General features: G+C 39.0%; 1 protein-coding gene across 4 annotated transcripts in view; it reads right to left on the bottom strand.

Annotated features, from left to right (window-relative positions):
- PHACTR2 (phosphatase and actin regulator 2) overlaps positions 1 to 19723 on the bottom strand; it is a 209135-nt gene that overhangs the window by 157598 nt on the left and 31814 nt on the right. Inside the window, exon 1 of one of the 4 annotated variants that reach the window (XM_075064012.1) lies at positions 2597 to 2722. The exons of the other annotated variants lie outside the window; for them this stretch is intronic. Coding sequence (XP_074920113.1) covers positions 2597 to 2609 — 13 coding nt within the window. The 5' untranslated portion in view covers positions 2610 to 2722. Of the gene's footprint in view, positions 1 to 2596; positions 2723 to 19723 lie in introns of those variants that run through there. 4 annotated transcript variants of the gene reach the window in all.

Raw genomic sequence — 19723 nt, 5'->3', positions numbered from 1 at the left:
AAGACAACAGTGGCCATATTCAAAATCACATTTGCCTAGCAAAGTATTCTGGTGTTGGCGCACTGTTTGACTGATAAATTACAGAGCTTATATCTGTTATGCAGAGGAGTAGTTGGAGTTCTGCCTAACAATTATCCGTAGTCTGACTCTGAAAGTCTATTTGGCAGAAGGATGAATTTGATAACAAAGGCCTGATTCACTGACATTGATAACCAAATTGGTATTTCCAGCAGTCAATGGTTAAAACCAGCAGCTGTGCATAAGACCCTATAATTCTATAATGCTAGAAATAGCATCGACTCAGGAAATATTCAGGCAGGTACCCAATGTGTCTCTGTCATTATCTTGTTTATATATAAAATGAAAAACTACCATAGTACAAGTTAATTAGGCATTCTGGTTTACAGTTATTTTAGACCTTACAGATATTTTAGACTCTACAGTTGTGTCAGCAGTTATACCCTGAAGTTAAATATGAATTCTGAGACATAGGCTGAAGTGAATTTGCAAAAGGACGCCCAAATCCAATCAAAAGACAATAGGCATTTAGTGCACAGCTCTCCTTTAGCTCCTTTGAAAGCTGTTATACATTTACATGTCCAAGCAGACACATATTCCTGGAAAAGGTCCCTAGTTTACAAGTGTAACTGAAGCTCATTTAAGGCTCAGTTCTGCACAACTGAAGTCAATGAGAATTTTGCTACTGACTGCAAAGAAAGCAGAATTAAGGCCTTACCCATTACCATGAGGCTCTTCAGAATATTCTATTTGATCTTTTTATCTAATTCTTAAGTCACCATTCAACGGTACAATCATACAGTTTATCTGTCAGTCTACATTTCTGAAAGAGAGATTACCATTCACATTTGTGAGGACTGATGATCATATCAGCACTATGGGACATACTGATACTGGCTGGTTAAAGTTATGCAGAGAGCAATGTCCTATTTATTTTTAATTCTAAAATGCTGCTGATTGCAAAGCAATGAGGAATCAGAACTTGAAACCTTCCTAAGGCAAAAAGGAAACAATACAGGAAAAATTGTTTCTATGGTTTTCAGATATTAGCCTTTCTCCTCTCCCCCAAATGGCCTTTAAAATAAGTACAACTCATTCGAGAAAAGGCTCTCACAGATGGATTAAAGTGATAGCTCAGTCAGGATTTCAATAATATTAATTGGTGGTGGTGGAGAGTTTAAAACCAGGAGAAATTAGCAGTTTGTAGTATCTCTCTCCAACAGGCATTCTATACTGCAATAAGGGGATCCTCTCACCTGACTGGAAAACTCTGCCTAGTCATGGAATATCAAGCATATGTCATTGTCTTTTATTCCAGATCTATTGAGTATACTTAAAAAGACAGCCACCGTGGTGAGTGCAAACAGTTCCCCCAAATCTCTCATCTAGCTTATTTAATAAAAACTAATGTTAAACTTGCACCACATCAGTTTAGGAATTCACTGGTACTGTAATGGACCATACATTGACGGTAGTACTAACACTTTAATCTCTGCTAGTACTTTTTGTTTATCTTAAGAACAGGATTTCACAGAAATCAAAGCAAGTTTTTCTAATCTGCTTATCCACAAACTCAATCAAGGTACATGAGAGATGAATTTGGCCACTACAGTTTAAAGGCACAAACAAAAGTACACTCATTATAAAAATAAAATACAGTAGTATTGTCTTGCAGTATCTTCTTTCAATTGTACTGTATAAAAGTCTGTATACACACAGTAAATAGTGAGTCATGTTTTTAAATCCTGAGCACACCAAAATGATTTAAGCCAGGTGCAATGACAATGATAATTCTGTTCCTTACTTTATTTTTTGCTGGTACAATAAAACAGTGAGCAACAGACATGTGCAAGTTGCACTACAGTTAAAGCAATATGTGAAATGTTCATCACAAAGAGTTGTCTTTTTGCACTGATCAATATAACCATCAAAAAGTGAAATGCAAATACTCTGTTTCTCAGAATAAGTAAAGCTATTATTGGGTTTACCTCCTTAGAAACCTGGAGATGCATTATTTGGCATTACAATGAATGCTCTAAAGATGAAACATCAAAGGAAACAGAAAAAAGTGCAAATATATACAATGTTTTATCTTCTAATTGATTAAAGTGTTTTTACATAAAAGAAAAGCCATTTTAAATTAATAAATACATGAAATGAGTATGAATGTTAATGCTATTTCAGTTTGCTCTGTTAATTACGTATACAGACCTTTTGCCATCTGTCAGATATTTTTCTAGTTAACTGTATGCATTTTTCCCTCCTCTAATGTGGTATAAAGAGATCAAAGTCCACACTTCCTGCAGACAGATTCTGAAATAATACTGAAGTCCCTAAAAGATGAATTTTCAATTACAGTTTATATTCACATTTCGAAAAACCCCAAACTTCAGCAGACTATTAAAGAGTTAAATGAGCATGTCACATTTTACACAATAGAAATTCAGTTTAATAAACATAACATTTTTAATAGCAGAATAGCAAACAGCAGAATAGCAAACAGCCTGCAGCAAATGAGACAGGATACAAATGAACCCTCAGAGCAGCTAAGAATTAAGATCCGTTTTCTTTCACTTACCAGCGTTATCCATTTTTTCTGCACCCTCCAGCACTCAAGAAGGAGAGTTTTATAGAAAAGCAGCCGGTGCTGCTCTTTTTCTCTCTAATGAAGCTCACTGCCCTTCTCCTGATTATTAGACCTTGCTGGTAGTCAGAGCATACTTCATGCACTGACTGCAGTAGACACCACCAGGAAATTTATATCTCCAAGGATGACAAACAGCCATTAGCTCCATTACAGGCTGATTAAGACTATGTGAGCCTATCAAGTGAATACTTGAATCCCCCCTGGATTTTCACCTCTCCAGGGAAGAAAACAAAAAAACCCTCCAACTATGTAATATTGAATACACATTTTTGCAAAGCAGAAAAAAATGTTGTTTTAATGCAGAAGTGTTTTAATGCAGAAGTGTTTAAAAGGTGGGGAGGCAAAACTCTAAAGAAAAAGATTTAGATAACAGACTGGAATGAGCCTACGTTATAAATGGCAAAAGTTTTGATTCTGGGAGGGTAGAGGGTGGGGAAAGGCAGCCTTTTTCCTAAGGAATTTTAGCTCTGAGAAGAATGTATCACTGAAAGAGGTTACATTTGCTGCAGTCATTAATTCTGGCTATGCATTAAATCCAACAACTTCTATGTCTGATGTCCCATATTGTTTACTAGAAATGCATTTATAGCTGTATCGATAGGCATATGCAGACAAGCAATTAATCCACTGGAGACTTTAATTATTATACTACCATTTGCACGCTAAAAGTAACTAAAGGGTCAGAGCCTATTAGTCAAGGGCAAAACTGTCATTGGATGTCAGCAGAATCAAGCCCAACAAAAACTGATTGACATACATAGAATGAAAGGCCAACTACAGATGTTTCTGCTCGATTTTCCATACCATCTGAGATGCTGATGCCCAAGATTTTTCCATGATAATGTAAAATAATTTCAGTGGAATTGGATTTTTAAACATTTCCCTTTTCTATATTGTCAGAAGTTCTCTACTTACAAATAATAGATATTTTTTATGTTCACACAAAGATATTTCTCCTGCCAACTGAGGTTGAATGAATTCAATATGGGGATAGGCATCAGGGGACTGGGTTCTATTCCCAGACCTACCATCTGACCGGAGGGAAGGAACAATCTTTACCTCAGTTTCCTCATTTGTCAGAGGGAGATAATTCTACTTTTGTGAAGTTCATTAGAGTCCTATATGAAAAGATATTGTTACCTAGTCATGAAACTACGTAAATGCCACACATTCTGTTATTTTCTCTTTCATTTAAATAACTATGTGCTACCATAATCCTCAGTAGTGTTGTAAAGAAAGCGGAATTTTTTTTGTCTTTTATTGATATAAGATTCTGCTCACCACAATAAGTGTATTATAGAAGAACAATATACATCTCTGCAATTACTCCCCACCCTGACCTCCCCCCTTTTTAAATAAAAAAATGTTTAGAGCCCTGATCTAATTGCATTGATTGAAGGTGGGCAGAGAGAATCAACTGCTGAGAGTGAATGTCATCAGCAAAAATGGAGAGTATCTAGGGCATGTTGGTTACATTCTGTATTGTAGAAAGGAAAAGCTTGGAGGGCTAAGGAGAGGCAAAAGATTAGAGATATGTCACACTTTATATTAAAGTTCTATTCATAAATTCTTTTAAAAGAGCCTATCAATGACAGATGTCATAAGCATGTTGTAATAGTATGTGCGATAGAAGGTGAAAAACACGTCAGTACAAGGTATTCTATATCATTATAAGCCATGGTAATAAGCAACCTATTCACCTGTTGGACTCTATAATAATCACTAACAAATGATTAACTAAGTAATAACGTATTGAGTATCTATAAATGAATCCTTAACATAAAGTGTGAATCTCCTCTTCTAGGTCAAAACTAGAAAAGAACATCCAGAAAAGAAAAAATACAAGTTACAGAACCAGAGAAGGTACATATGTTGATTAGCATACGCTGCTACATGTTACTTCTAAATGAAAACCCATGAGCAGATGTAACTATTACATTACAGCATCAGAGCGACATCTCACTTATGGTTTGGCTGCCAAAATGACTAAGCTTTAACTACCAATTTTAACTTTAATTTTCTATGGACATCTCTATCGTTGGTTGAAAAGTATAAAAAGTGGTATTTTTTCAAAACTTTCCCAAATTTTGAAACCTCAGAATTATAAAATTTGAAAATCTGTCAGCCAGCTCTACTCAATTTCATTCCTTTTTACGCTTTATTGTAAAATCAATAATAAATAATAATTGATAATAATAATAATCATTTGAAATTAAGGATAGAATAAATCCACTTTTTTTCATTCAACCAAATAACAAACAGTACTACACTGATATGAGAAACACTGAATTCAAACCCTTGCTGTCCGTGAGGCCACACTACAGTGCTAAGATTTGGCCAGTAAACAGGGCTGTTTAATCCAGTGGTGATCTGCACATGCGCTTTTAGTATGAGAGAAAGACACAAAATGATTAAATGGGATGCTGCGATTCTTTTCAGAATTTTCTCAGCTACTCTACTTAATTTGATTTAACTTATTTTGCTCTGCTTCATCATAGCTAATGAAAAGAACTATATAAGTGCTAGAAATAATTATTTAATATGGGTCTGACACTGTGCCCACTGAAATTGATAGCAAAGCACTCATTGATTTCAATGAGGGCAGGATCAGGCCCTAAATTTAATGCTGTGAATTGTATCACTGTAGTCATTGAGAGGCAGGGTGGTCCAGTGGAGTCCTGATCTCACATCCCTGCTCTACCACAGATTCCCTGTGTGATCTCAGGTAAATCCCTCAGCCTCTCTGTGACTCAGTTCCCCATCTGTGAAATGGGAATAATAAGCACTTCCTTATGTTGCAGAGGTATTGTGAGGATAAAGACATTAAACACTGTGCACAGGAACTACTGTACCGTGATGGGGGCCATATGGGTACCTAACATAGATAGTCAAAGCTACGACTTAAGACCATAAACATGACACCCAGAGGTCAGTATTTTGCAGAATAGGGTCCTAAGTCGCAAACCTGCAATGCATAATGTGTAGGTAGGCTACTGCGCCTATGAGGAGTCTCAGCAAAGTCAAGTGGGTCCAGTTCACCCAAGTATTGTACATTGCGGGCTTGGGAATTAAGTGAGAAAATAGAGCGAAAGAGGTGAATAAACCACAGCTCCCACTCAAAGTTAACACTGAATAATTGAACCCAAATAATCAATTACAGCTTCACAAGTGTATCCAGTAATGAAAAATAAGTCTAAACACACATGTAGAAAATGTAAACAATGGCTCAGCATAAATATATCATTATAAAATATTTGATTTTTTAAAAACAATTTCTAGTAAAGTAGGGCACTTCATTTCACTCTTTCTGTTTCTTCCCAAGCAGAGGCTGTAATGTAAACGTCTCTGGGAGAAGTTATATTTGGTTTTAGATGCTGTGGGTTTTTTAGCCAACCTCAGAGTTCTAAATATACAATGTCAAGTAATTCTGTAAAGCATCTTCCAATTCCCAGGATAGTTTTTGTGATCACATGGGAATTGCAGTGTTCCATAAAACATATTCATTCTAGGGAATATTACTTCCCTTCCCTTCCCTGCCAGAGATGGCATGATTCCACAGATAAAAGGATGCTCTGAAAACACAGGAATCAAAACAGCCTTCCTGTGTCATCACCTTTGGGTAAATCACTTAACCTTCTGTGCCTCACTTTCTCTGCCTGTAAAATGGGGATAGCCACTTACATCACAATGGTATTTTGAGTCTTAATTAATGTTTATAAATCACATTGACATCCTTGAATGGTAATATATATAAAGGAAAGATTGTTATTAATAATTTCCCTATCTTCTTCTGTATTCACAAGGCCTTACTTGTATGAAAGCCATTCCTCCTGGGTTCATTTTTGCAAGGGACTGGTCACTCTGACCCGATCCAGTGAAGTACTTAAGCAAGTGTTTAACTGGAAGTATACAAGTAGTCTCAATGTGTAAGCTAAACACATACATAAGTGCTTCACTGGATCAGGCTTGAGAGCTCAGTATTTGTCAGGATCAAACCCTTACTGTACAGCAAACCTCTGCAACAGCTACCAACCTCACAGCACAGGAAGGGAAGCAGAGCTGCTGCTCCCCACCTTATACTGGTGGCTGGCTCAGGGGCAACACAACAAAGTGCTGCTCTTTGCTTGGGGCTAAGCCACGAATCAGCCTGAAATGATTATTTACATAATGCTGTAAGCGCACAGGATTCTTTGCAGCACATAATGTGCTAAACAGAGAATAGAGTCCTTGCAAGAAAGATTGTTTAATCTAAAAGCATGAACAAGTACACAGGGCCTGATTCTGCTCTCAGATTGGAGGACCAGGAGTAACACCACTGAAGTCAACAGATTTAGAAAGATGTAAAAATGACATGAAAGGAAAACTGAACCCATTTAGCAATGTGTGGTGTTTGTAGGTGGGGAGCTTCACAGAACAGAAGGATTTTCAGAGGAACAGGAAGGGGCTTGGCATATGTTAAAACCAGGGGACTGTCAAAATGGAGAAGGTGACATGAAAGATGGCATGAAGACAATGGGGGTGGAAAACAGAGACATAAGGAGAGGTCAAGTAAAAGTTTGAGTGTAGCATGGGGAAAGACGCAGCAGGAGATAAGCAAAGATGTGGGCAAGAATAATGTCTTTAAACACAGTGTTATTTAAGTAAACTCTACATTAATTCTGAATTATGACTTTTAATAAACTCAGATCTAGAAAGGAATATGAGAGGTGCTCACTTTTCATCTCAGACATACATTGAGGTATACAGGCAAGCTAACTGCCCCAGGAGCAAACCCCACAATTGCACCAGGAAGAATTGTGAAACTTTGGGGCATGCAGAAAAGGACTCTTGAAAACAACTCTTTTCTTCTTCTCTTTTTAGAAAATGATGTTCTATTACTATGTCAGTCAGCTCTGTACATGCACAGTTGCATACTTAGTCCTATGAAACTTTAGTGCACGCACTGAGGATGATTACATACAACCGCTTTAGTCACAGTCTAAACTGGGGAATTTTAGCAAAAACCATCTACTCATACTACCTCCAAGTGTGATGCACTGGTGAGAGCCAGAGAACTGAAAAGGTATGCCTACATGGCAATTAGAAACCTATGACTGGCCAGTGCCAGTGGGCTTAGGCTTGCGGAGCTTGGGCTACAGGCTGTTTAATTGACAAGGGCTCAGGCTGCAGCCCGAACTCTGGGACACTCCCACCTTGTAGGGTCCTAGAGCCTGGGCTCCAGCCTGAGTCTGAACATCTACACTAAAGTTAAACAGTTCCTTAGCCCAAGCCCTGTGAGCCCATGGCATGTGCCTTCTGCAGGTCTTTAATTTGAGTGTAGACATGGTGGCTTCTGATACTTCTACTACTGTGTCATTTAAACCTGCTCAGAGCATTTGGGAGTTACTGGCAAGCTGGCAGCCTCCAGAGCACATTTCAATCTACTCAGAGCAAGGTTTAATTGACATAGTGGTAAATAATGCCAGAAGTCTTATCTTCACTAAGGTGCATCTTTTAAAATAACCAGCCATTACTGTCAATGGAACATACTATGCAGAGCAATGGATAGAGAATGCCCACAATGCTGTGGTGTTCACACAATGCTGTCTGCCACTAAAGGTCTAGCTCTGAAAGTCCTTTATATTTGTAACTCCCACAGACTTCAGTGGAGCTCTCCACATGGAGGGCTGATGTAACTGATCCCTTAGGTAGAAACTATCACAGGAGGTTTCCCTCACAAATTTGACATAAGTATTTTTCTTGAAGAAACAAAATTCTTCTTCCCTTCAGATTCTTATAGGCATCTGTAGTCACTCTTGTTAAACCTTTATGTAAAGAAAGGAGACAAACATCTTGGAAAAGCAAATGGCCATCGAGAAAATAGGGCTGGGTCTTTGCCAAACAAACAAAAAAGTTTAATACAGTACAGCTTCCCTCCTTAACACAAAAAGGGTAAATGGTCAATAAAAAAAGACTACAAGATCCTGGATAGCGCTAATGTATGTCTGGCTGTTCAGTTCCTCATTATACAAACACAATATATCATTTACATGTCTAGCACATCAAAACAGGTAACATTATACTTAAAAATAAAATGCTTTCTCCTGCCTTGTACTAAAGATAGATTAAACATTACAAACAAGTGCATTAAAACACATGATTTTCTCAATGAAAACAGAGATGATCCTGAAACAAAACCTTGCAATCTTTGTTTCACCAGTTGTACCTGGCCACATACAATTATATAAAACAGACAAAACCAAAACCTTGGATCCAAACAAACCCAAACTTTATGAACATTTTATATCTGGATTTGTATCAGAAATGTCTGGCTTTGTTGACCGGTGACTTGTATACTGGCACCTCTTCACCAGTGTTTGATGAACAGTCCGACAGATGAGGATAGCTAGTACAAAAAACGTTTCAGCTTATAGAAAAGTGTTTTAAATATATAAAGTGATCATATATTTAAAGTTATAAGGGAGAAAGCACCAGGTAGTAAAGGGAACTTAAATCTAGCAAAGAAAATTGTAACAAGAACAAATAGCTGGAAGCTGAAGCTAGAGAAATTCAAATCAGAAATGAGACACACGTTACATTTTTGACAATGAGATGATTAACCACAGGAGCAAACTATCAAGCCATGCAGTAGATTCTCCATCTTTGATGTCTTCAAAACAAGATATGCTGTAGCCAAACACAAAGTTATTCTTTACACAATTACAAGTTACTGGGCTCAGTACAGGGGTAAGTGGGTGAAATGTAATGGTCTGTGATAGATAGGAGGTCAGACAATCTAATGGTCCCTGCTGGCCTCAAACTCCATGAATCTATGAAAATGGCCTGACTCTAGTCCTTAACAGCCCCTTCCATCCTTACAGGACTGAAATACTGAACTGTTTTGTCAGGCTTTTACCACTGAATTATAGGAATGTATTTCATATAGCTACATCAAAATGGATTTTACCCTATCCACAATATTGGGACTATAGTCTTGCCTTTTTGCCCTCCACTTTCCCCTCTGTTTGGTCTGCAGGTTTATCTCCCATGTTTTATGGCCTCACTTTTGGTAAAAGAGGGAAATTTACTTTAATGTTAGGCATAAAACAAAGCAGACAGTAGCAGGAAAAATACATGGCAGTAACAGTGGAATTACCTATCAAGAGAGAAAAACAAAGGGAAGATAACATAATCTTGTCCCGAGGGCTCAGGGTACAATCCTAGTCCCATTGACTTTAGTGAGGCCAGGCTTCCATCCTTGGCTTTAAAATATAGAGAAGAGTGTGTATTAGGCAGGGCCAACTTTAGGATCTGTGGGGCCCGATATCTAATACCCAGTGGTGGTCTGGGTCTTTGGTGGCACTTCGGTGGCGGGGGAGTCCTTCACTCGCTCCAGGTCTTCTGTGGCACTGAAGGACCTGCCGCTGAAATGCCGCCAAAGACCTGGAGCGAGTGAAGGACCCCCCGCCGCTGAAGTGCCGCCGAAGACCCGGACTGCCGCCAGGTGAGTAAAAAAAATTAAAAAGGCGCCTAAGGCACAGAGGCCTCTTAGGCGTGGGACCCGATTTCGGGGAATCGAGGGAATCAGCCTATAGCCGGCCCTGGTGTTAGGGATGGGAAATGTACAAGGGGCATGAGTTTTTATTTGTGTTAAATGGGGTGTGTATGTGTGAGAAGGAAGATTTGACACAGAAAAGAGGGAGGTATTTGAGGTGTTTGTTGCATCCATTTTTCTCAATCCCTCCCTATTGTAATGAGAACATCGAAAGAAGAGGGATCCTGATAGTTACTGTGTGTAAGTCTATCTCCATCCTCATGAAAATAGTGGAACAGTTCTGGAGGGTAATGTAACCATGAGCAGTGGGCAACATGAGGTTAGTTATAAAATAACATTCCAGGATTGTCACTCTGTGTGTCACTCTGAAGCTTAGAATGTCTACTGAGTCAGTGTGAAGTGACAGAAACAATTACAAGCATGGTTGAGAGCACTTTTCATTCAGAATATCACCAGGTTCAATCATCACTGGGATTCACAGTCTGTTATGATCCAGTTTTGACATATGAATTATGGCTGTGCAAGAGTACAGGCTTTCAGGTACAGTAAGGCATACTAGACCATTGTAATATCACGGATAAATGAACCAGTCACTGCCCTTACCCTACAGCTAATTTGCATGCAACTTTTTAATTGGTTGTATGAGGGAGACCACAAAGATGGTGGATTACTTGACACAACTGCCACACTCATGCAACAGAAAGGCCTCTCATCCACTAGGAAAGTATAAATTTTGCTATACAAGGCTAAGGGATATGTTGGCTGCCGCTTCCCGTAACCCCCATTGGCCTGGAGCGGCAAACCGCAGCCAGTGGGAGCCACGATAGGCCGAACTGCGGACACAGCAGGTAAACAAACTGGCCTGGCCCGCCAGGGGCTTACCCTGGTGGGCTACGTGCCAAACATTGTCGATCCCTGTCCTATGGCAATAAGAGGAATAGAGATCCTTGTATACCTGGATGAATTTCACCGTGAGTGTAAATATTTCTAAAACCATCAGAAAAAACTAGGGTTGTCAATTAATCACAGTTAACTAACATGATTAACTCAAAAAAAATTAATCGTGATTTAAAAAATTAATTGCAGTTTTAATCACACTGTTAAACAATAGAATACCAATTGAAATTCATTAAATATTTTGGATGTTTTTCCACATTTTGATATATATTGTATTCTGTGCTGTAAGTGAAATCAAATTGTATATTATTTTTATCACAAATATTTTCACTGTAAAAATGATAAAAAAATAGTATTTTTCAGTTCACCTCATACAAGTACTGTAGTTCGATCTCTTTGTTATGAATGTGCAATTTACAAATGTAGATTTTTTGTTACATAACTGCACTCAAAAACAAAACAATGTAAAAGTTCAGCGCCTACAAGTCTACTCAATCCTACTTCTTGTTCAGCCAATCACTAAGACAAAGACATTTGTTTGCATTTACAGGAGATAATGCTGCCTGCTACTTGTTTACATGGCACCTGAAAGTAAGAACAGGCATTTACATGGCACTTTTGTAGCCGGCATTGCAAGGTATTTATGTGTCAGATATGCTAAACATTCATATGCACCTTCACGCTTCGGCCACCGTTCCAGAGGACATGCTTCCATGCTGATGACACTTGTTAATTAAATTTGTGACTGAACTTCTTGGGGGAGAATTGTATGTCCCCTGCTCTATTTCACCTGCATTCTGCCACACATTTCACGTTATAGCAGTCTCGGATGATGACCCAGAACATGTTCATTTTAAGAACACTTTCACTGCAGATTTCACAAAATGCAAAGAAGGTACCAATGTGAGATTTCTAAAGATAACTACAGCACTTGACCCAAGGTTTAAGAATCTGAAGTTCCTTCCAAAATCTGAGAGGGACGAGGTGTAGAGCATGCTTTCAGTAGTCTTAAAAGAGCAACACTCTGATGTGGAAACTACAGAATTCGAACCACCAAAAAAGACAATCATCCTTCTGCTGGTAGCATCTCCCTCAGATAATGAAAATGAGCATGCATTGGTCCGCATTGCTTTGGATGGTTGTCGAGCAGAACCTGTCATCAGCACGAATGCATGTCCACTGAAATGGTGGTTGAAACATGAAGGGACATATGAATCTTTAGCGCATCTGGCATGTAAATATCTTGCAACGCCAGCTACAACAGTGTCATCAGAACACCTGTTCTCACTTTCAGGTAACATTGTAAACAGGACGTAGGCAGCATTATCTCCTGCAAATGTCAACAAAGTTTTTGTCTAAGCGATTGGCTGAACAAAAAGAAGGACTGAGTGGACTTGCAGGCTCTAAAATTTTACATTGTTTTATTTTTGTATTCAGGTTATTTTGGACATAATTCTACATTGGTAAGTTCAACTTTCATGATAAAGAGATTGTACTACTGTATTTGTATTAGGTGAATTGAAAAAAACTATTTCTTTTGGTTTTTTTACAGACCAAATATTTGTAATTAAAAATAAATATAAAGTGAGCACTGTACACTTTGTATTCTGCATTGTAATTTAAACCAATATATTTGAAAATGTAGAAAACATCAAAAATATTTAAATAAATGGCTTTCTATTATTAACAGTGCGATTAATAACGATTAATTTTTTTAATCGCTTGACAGTCCTATTAAAAACAGATACTCAAATGCCTCTAAAGATAATTAAACCAAGCAAGGGTATTTTTTAAAACTTCTACAATGATATATATTTGCAGTTAAAGGGGAAAAGTCTGCAGCATCTAGTTATTTTTTATCATAGTTCTGTAGTTGATAGCTTCGCCATGATTTCCTCCAAAATGTATTATGACAAGTTTACAGCCAAACTGATATGAATAAAGCACATTAAACAAATTGGCATGTTAGTGAGGTGCCATAAACAGGTGTGAGAATAACACACATCAGAAGGAACTTGCCTGTCTCTGCAGAGCTAGCTGGGGAGCCAAAAGGTTTATAGCCCAGTCTCTAGTCTTATCACTGTGAGCTGTGATTTTATTGGATCCCACAAGCTAAGCAGAGTCAGGTCTGGTCAGTATATTGAAAGAGAGACCAAAGAAATTCCAGTTGCTGCAGGAAGCGATGATTCAGTAGCTGGCACTTGTCACACTGAGTTAATGCTGAACCATTACTCCAGCATAGCATTAGGAGGTATTGCAGTGTTAGAGATCCAACATAACAGCTTTTGCTGCAAGTATATAAAATCATGATCAACAACAAGCTGGAAGTCGAGTACTATATTATTTTAAGTCCTTGGTACTGATGTAACCGCATGATCAAATATATATATTATAAAAGAGCAGGTGGCATTTATTTCCCTCTCTAGGTATTACAAAATACCTTATTTATTGCAAGATTTCTTTCACCTGGGCATCCACTCCCAGCACATCATGTAAAGCCATCTATTCCTTTTGTGGAAAACTAGTCATCGCTGTGCTCCTGGGGTGATAATCAGACATAAAAAGATACCCAAGTGACATTTGTGCACCATTGTTCTCTTTCTTTCCCCTTCACAATAGCATCCGCTTGCAGTTGCACACCAAATAGGCATTGCAATCTAGGATGCTGTAATTTTCTTACAAACACAGGTTTTTGTATTAAGGCACCAACAAAGGTGGGGGAGGGGAAATGATACACCCTTCATCATTTATTTCTAAGAATAACCTTCAGCAGAAGCAAACTGTGCAACATGTGCTCTAAGAGCATATTTAGACACCCAGGGAGGGGTGGCCTCTTGCGCACAATATCAAAAGGCACATTAAAATGGTTATGAAAAGCTGTTTGGCATTTTTAGAACTCTGTTGACCTTTTCTTTACATCATATCGTAGTGAGAAACTTAATCTGCTCAGCTTCAATCAGGGTGTGAATGACATTAGAGGGACTCTGTCAAAATAAGTATTACAATGTTCTTTCCCCGCATTACTAATAATGCTTGAATTATTAAAACATAATGTATTTGAAGTAGCTAATTCACTTTTTCACCACTTAAACCATTTTTTTGGGCACATCATTCAGCATAAAGAGTAAAACTAGGCTGGGGAGTTTTCACTTTCTTTTTATGCTCAGATTCACTTTCTGGTGTTTATGCACTAGCACCGTGGCTCTTAAATGTTCCCACACTAGGATTCCCCTCTCCTCTTGAGCAATATGGAAAGGGAAACCTGATTACAATACCCTGAAGCTTCCATTCCCCTGCCCCAGGGGGTCATCACCCACAAGTCGAGAACCCATGTATTAGCACATAGTTGTTGTGACGCTCTGTGCCTTGGGGAAACACCCTGCATCCCCATGTTCATCCTTAAAACATGATTGTGTGGTATCCAATGCAAAGTTTGTCATGTCAGGTGTCTTTGGAAGGCTCATGACTCACTGAGCATTGTTGTTATAGTTATGTTATAGGTTGTAATTTCATGTATATAGTTATAAGGCTGAAAATGTGTCCTCATGGCTTAAAACAAGCCCAGGCAACAACTCTCCAGGAGCAGAGGCCCAGGCAAAACTCTCCAAGAGCAGAGGCGCAGTTCACACCTCATCAAGGCATGTATGGGACAAATTCATCCTAGCCTCAAAGGAACAAAGGACAGTGGGGAACAAAGGCAGCAACAAAGGATCTGTTGGACTCTCGAGTGAGTCACCCCTCTTCCCTTGGTCAGTTTGGAACTACGATGAGGTAATGCTCACCTGACTCTGAATGGGGGGGCAAAGCCAAGAGGGAAGAAAGGACAAGGTAACAGGGAGAGACATCTGCCATGCACTCCCTCTTCCACCTCCAAGAGACTGAAGCGCTGATCAAAGGGGACAGCCTAGCTGAAGAGCAACCAGACAGCCTATGATGAGAAGCATCTAAGTTTGTGAGGGCACTGAAAGTGTTAAGATCAGTGTAGAATGCGATTTGCTTTTATTTTATTTGACTAAATCTGACTTGTTGTGCTTTTATAATCACTTAAAGTCTATCTTTTGTAGTTAATACATTTGTTAGTTTATTCTACCTAAAGCAGTGTGTTTGGTCTGAAGCATGTCAGAGATTCCCCTTGGGATAACAAGCCTGGTACATATCAATTTCTTTGTTAAATTGATGAACTCATATAAGCTTGCAGCATCCAGTGGGAATAACTGGACACTGCAAGATGGAGGTTCCTCGGGTTGTGTCAGGGACTGGAGATATTGGCTAATGCCATTCAATTGCACAATCCAAGCAGCGGCTGGCCAAAACAGCTCATTCACGTAGCTGGGAGCAGCTTACATGCCAGAGGCTGTGTATGAACAGCCCAGGAGTGGGGGTTCTCACAGCAGAGTAGGGTAAGGCTGGCTCCCAGAGTCAAGGACTGGAGTGAACTAGCAGATCACTGGTCAGATAACACCAGGGGAATGTCCCAGTGGTTGGGTTTCTTACACTACAAAACTTTTAATTAAAATTCAAAATGTTTTATGTTTCTATACATACTCCCAGAGCTTTTGCTGGGCACTCATTGCACAATTTTAATTTAAAAATAAACTAAAACCTAAGTGCTAGGCCTCAACAAATTTCACCTGGAGTTCTATAAAGGATCCTATGTAGGTTCCTGTTATGAACAAACCTGTCAAGCACACGAGAGTATCAGTGAATATGAAACTATATTAATATTTCAATAGATCAGAATTTTGTTCCTAACTCTACACCTCTCCATCTAAAGACAAGTGCACAAACTGTTACTCTCACAATCATCTCTCACCATGAAAAAGCCTACAGGATGTGACACTGGAGGAGGAAATCTCCATTGGGAACCCAGTGTTGATATTCTTTGCAGTGTTCTGTTAGGAAATCAGGATTTACAAGACAGACTACAGACAACCTCCCTCCCTCAAACAGGTGTATGCTCCAGGGTCCAGGAGAGGCCAGGGACATATGTGCAGAGGTTCTGCCTCCCACCCCCAGGCAGTGTACTCCATTGGAGCTGAGCAACCAGCCACCTTCCCCCAGTCACTGCTTGCCCCCAGGACTTATGTGGTGGTGGTGCTCTATGGAGAAGACAATAAAAGCACAAGTCATTACCTTTTCTGCTTAAGTTTCTCAGGGTTGGGGGATGATGGGAGGCAGAAGATTTACATCCCCTTCCACCCAGTACTTAGCCTCTTGATCCACCCAGTCTCCAACCCCTCCAGATGATCCCAGAGATGCAGCAATCCCTCTGTGGTGTCCGGATAAAGGACGGGGATGTTATGGAAACAATGACCGCCTCATTTTCCATATGGTAAGGAGGCAATCAATGTGCAGAGAGTCCCCTTCATGTGCGGATCTGGGGGGTGGGTGGAGATGATCCAGGCCAATGTTCTTCTGACCAAGGGTTGCAGGACTGGATCCTGTAAAAACTACACATTTATTCAATGTTCCAAGAGTTTAAGAAAACACTTAAAGAAATCCTAAAAAATGAGTCAGTAAAAATATGATACTACATTGTAAAGCAGGGGAGGATTACTTTTTGCCTACTTCTAAAAATATAACTTTAAGCAAAAATGACTGACATTTTAAAATTATCTGGAAACAGGAAGCAAGTAGGAGACCTGCTTATGCTAGTATCTGCAACTGTCTAGTAGGAGGAATGAATTCATAGCTTAATTAGAAATCCTTTCCTGGCCATTTAATTTACATTTCAATTAGTTCAATTTAACAGCTGTCGTGATAAAGATCTATAAAGGCATAACACACACAGCCCTGGAATAGGATTTGTTCTTAGATTAGCCAAGTGTGTCCTAAACTCATCTAAGTGGAAGTCTTCTCTTTAAAACTGTTCTCCTCTTTCTAGTCATGGTTATTGGCAAATTTATTATTTTGATTACAGTAGTGCCTAGGGGTCCAGTCATAGATCAGGACTCTGTTGTGCTCGGCACTGTGTACACACATAACTGAGCCAAACCCTGCCCTGTAGATCTTGCAATCTAAGCATAAGTCAAGAGACAACAGGTAGATACACAATCAGATGGGAGAGAACAGGATAACAGCAAGATAATTATGATCAGCAATGATATAAGCAGCACTCATTACACACCATCTGCCTAGTCATTGTCTAGCACTTTGTAGGTATCATGGAAGAAGTATATTTTAAGAAGGACAATATGGTGGCTTTGCAGATTTTTCTGGGGAATGCCTTAAATAAAGGACTCACCCTGCAAATGCTTAACCCCAGGCAAGCAGTCTCATTGACCTCAAAGGTCCCATTCATATGAATAAAGTTACTCACATAAGTGATTACAGGATTGGGCCCTAAGCGAAGAAATATTCAGACATGTTCATGCTCTTGCTCAGCAAACACTAAAATGCTGCAGTCAAAGCAAGACAAAATGTAATAGGCAAGCCTTGAATCTGCAAGGATCTGCTAGGCAGGCTATGCCTTCCTGACACTCACCAGAACTCTTACACACTTCCACTTCCAAATCAGACAGAAAAGCAGTTTGGAAGATGTTCTCAAGAATTAACTTAAAATTAGACATTCAAATCATCTAGTTCTTTAAAGCAGCATTGGGTCAATGCTGTGTCTGAATCTAAAAAGGAGCTGGATAATGTTATAACCATTAGAAACAGTGATATTATCCATGCTAACAGATGGAAGATTTCAGCCATAAATTTGCTTGGGAGAAAGGAATTTTACTAGTCCTTCTTCCCCATCTCGAACACACAGAACAAACTGAGAAGTTAGATCCTCTTGTGCATTAAGGCAACTTTCCACAAAACTGCTCTAAAATGTTCTCTGTGTAGTATTCTGAAGTAGCATAGATGCACTGTAGTTATTCCTATGTTGCTACCACATACTTCCTGTGGCTGGTATGAGCGAGGTGAAATTGGGGCTTCCCCAGCTGCTGAAATGACTCTTTAGAGCTGTTGGCAACTGGTATGATAGCACACTGACTTTGGTGCTACTATATTTTTTTCTCCGTCAAAACCTAGCTAGCTATAGCTACTATGACTAATTTTTTTTATGTTTATCCCATTAACTAAGTGTGTCTATTTAGGAGGAGAATAAGGTCAATGATATCATTTATTTGCTCTCTGTTTTTACTTATAATTGATGTATTCCACTATCTGGCTAATTACTTCTCCAATAACTGGATTACTGTGATAACATCTCTAGGCTCTCTCCATTTATTTGCTCTGAGAAGTTTAGGTAATGATAATGAATAAATAATTGAGCAATGTTTTAGTAATAGTGATTTTTAATGCTTCATTTTGGAAAACACCAACATTCAGTATGACGTTATTCTATACAAATATAGCTCCCCCTTTTTCTTTTTAATTACACTCTACATAGGTTTACATTTGAATTTCACTGTACAACAAAATCTCCTCTGCCTTACTCACCAACACCCACACATGCTTGCACTATTTATGTCATCTTTTGAATTTGATCCTCATGTGACCCATTTAATCACTTACTGTTGTAATACTACTTTTTTTTTTTTTTTTTAGAAATAAATCCCTGATAAAATGTCTGATTTCTGTCATCGTTTCTGATGGGGCCCTCATGCTTGGGAATGGATGGATCAGATATGTGAAGTTTACATGGCCCTACATATCACTCCACTCATCCCCCACCCATTGAAATTCATTCTCATTCATCAGTCCCTCATGGCCAGATGCACCAGACTGTATGCTATCTGGGGCAGAGACTGTGTTTTGTTCAGTGTGTGTACAGTGCCTAGCACAATGGGGCCCTGGTCCATGACTGGGGTTCCCACACACTACTACAATTCAGATAATAAATAATAATTTACAATAAATCATGAAAGAAAGATTTTTTTTTAGTTTTTTCCTCTACTCATAAGATGCTATGGAACCCTACAGGTAAAGGAATGCACTCCACTTTCTTCTCTCATAAGAATGGTCATACAGGGCCAGACCAAAGGTCCATCTAGCCTAGTATCTTGTCTTCTAACAGTGGTCAGTGCCAGGTACTTCAGAGGGAATGAACAGAACAGGTAATCATCAAGTGATCCATGGTCACTGATTTAAATTTAATGTGATTGATACTGATCAAAAGTCATCACTATACGGCAGGAGCTCTGTAGCCTGTATGTATTTAGTTATGGGACTCAGTCCAATTCCCAAAGTGTACAGATGTCTGCATCACAGAACTACTGTTTGTTCTGTGCTCATAAACCTGCTGTTTTAGCTCAGAAACAAAGCACTTGGTGTATATGCTAGAAATCTTGGTTCTTCTAACAGCAGACTTCTTATCCCATCGTGAACTGAAGTTCACTAATGCCATAGGTGTGCAACAACCTCAGGATGGAGAATACCAGCCTCTGACGATTCCAGCACAGTACAACACAAATAAGTGTCACAGAACTGACTTCTCACCTGCTCCTCACTCAGTCTCTTTGAAGATCAATATGAAAAGCCCAAACCGTGGCCAAGCACAGCAGAATCAAATACTACAAAGAGCTCATATTTCACTAGCACAACCAATAACTTAAGGCTCATTACATTACATCACATTACATTGGCTGTGAGCAGTAGCACTGACTGATAATTACTTTTTTTAACTGCTTAAA

The sequence above is a fragment of the Chelonoidis abingdonii genome, chromosome 3 (genome assembly GCF_003597395.2).
Source record: "Chelonoidis abingdonii isolate Lonesome George chromosome 3, CheloAbing_2.0, whole genome shotgun sequence".
Taxonomy (NCBI): domain Eukaryota; kingdom Metazoa; phylum Chordata; order Testudines; family Testudinidae; genus Chelonoidis; species Chelonoidis abingdonii.
The sequence above is the reverse complement of the archived record's forward strand: the minus strand, read 5'-3'. Positions and strand labels throughout refer to the sequence as shown.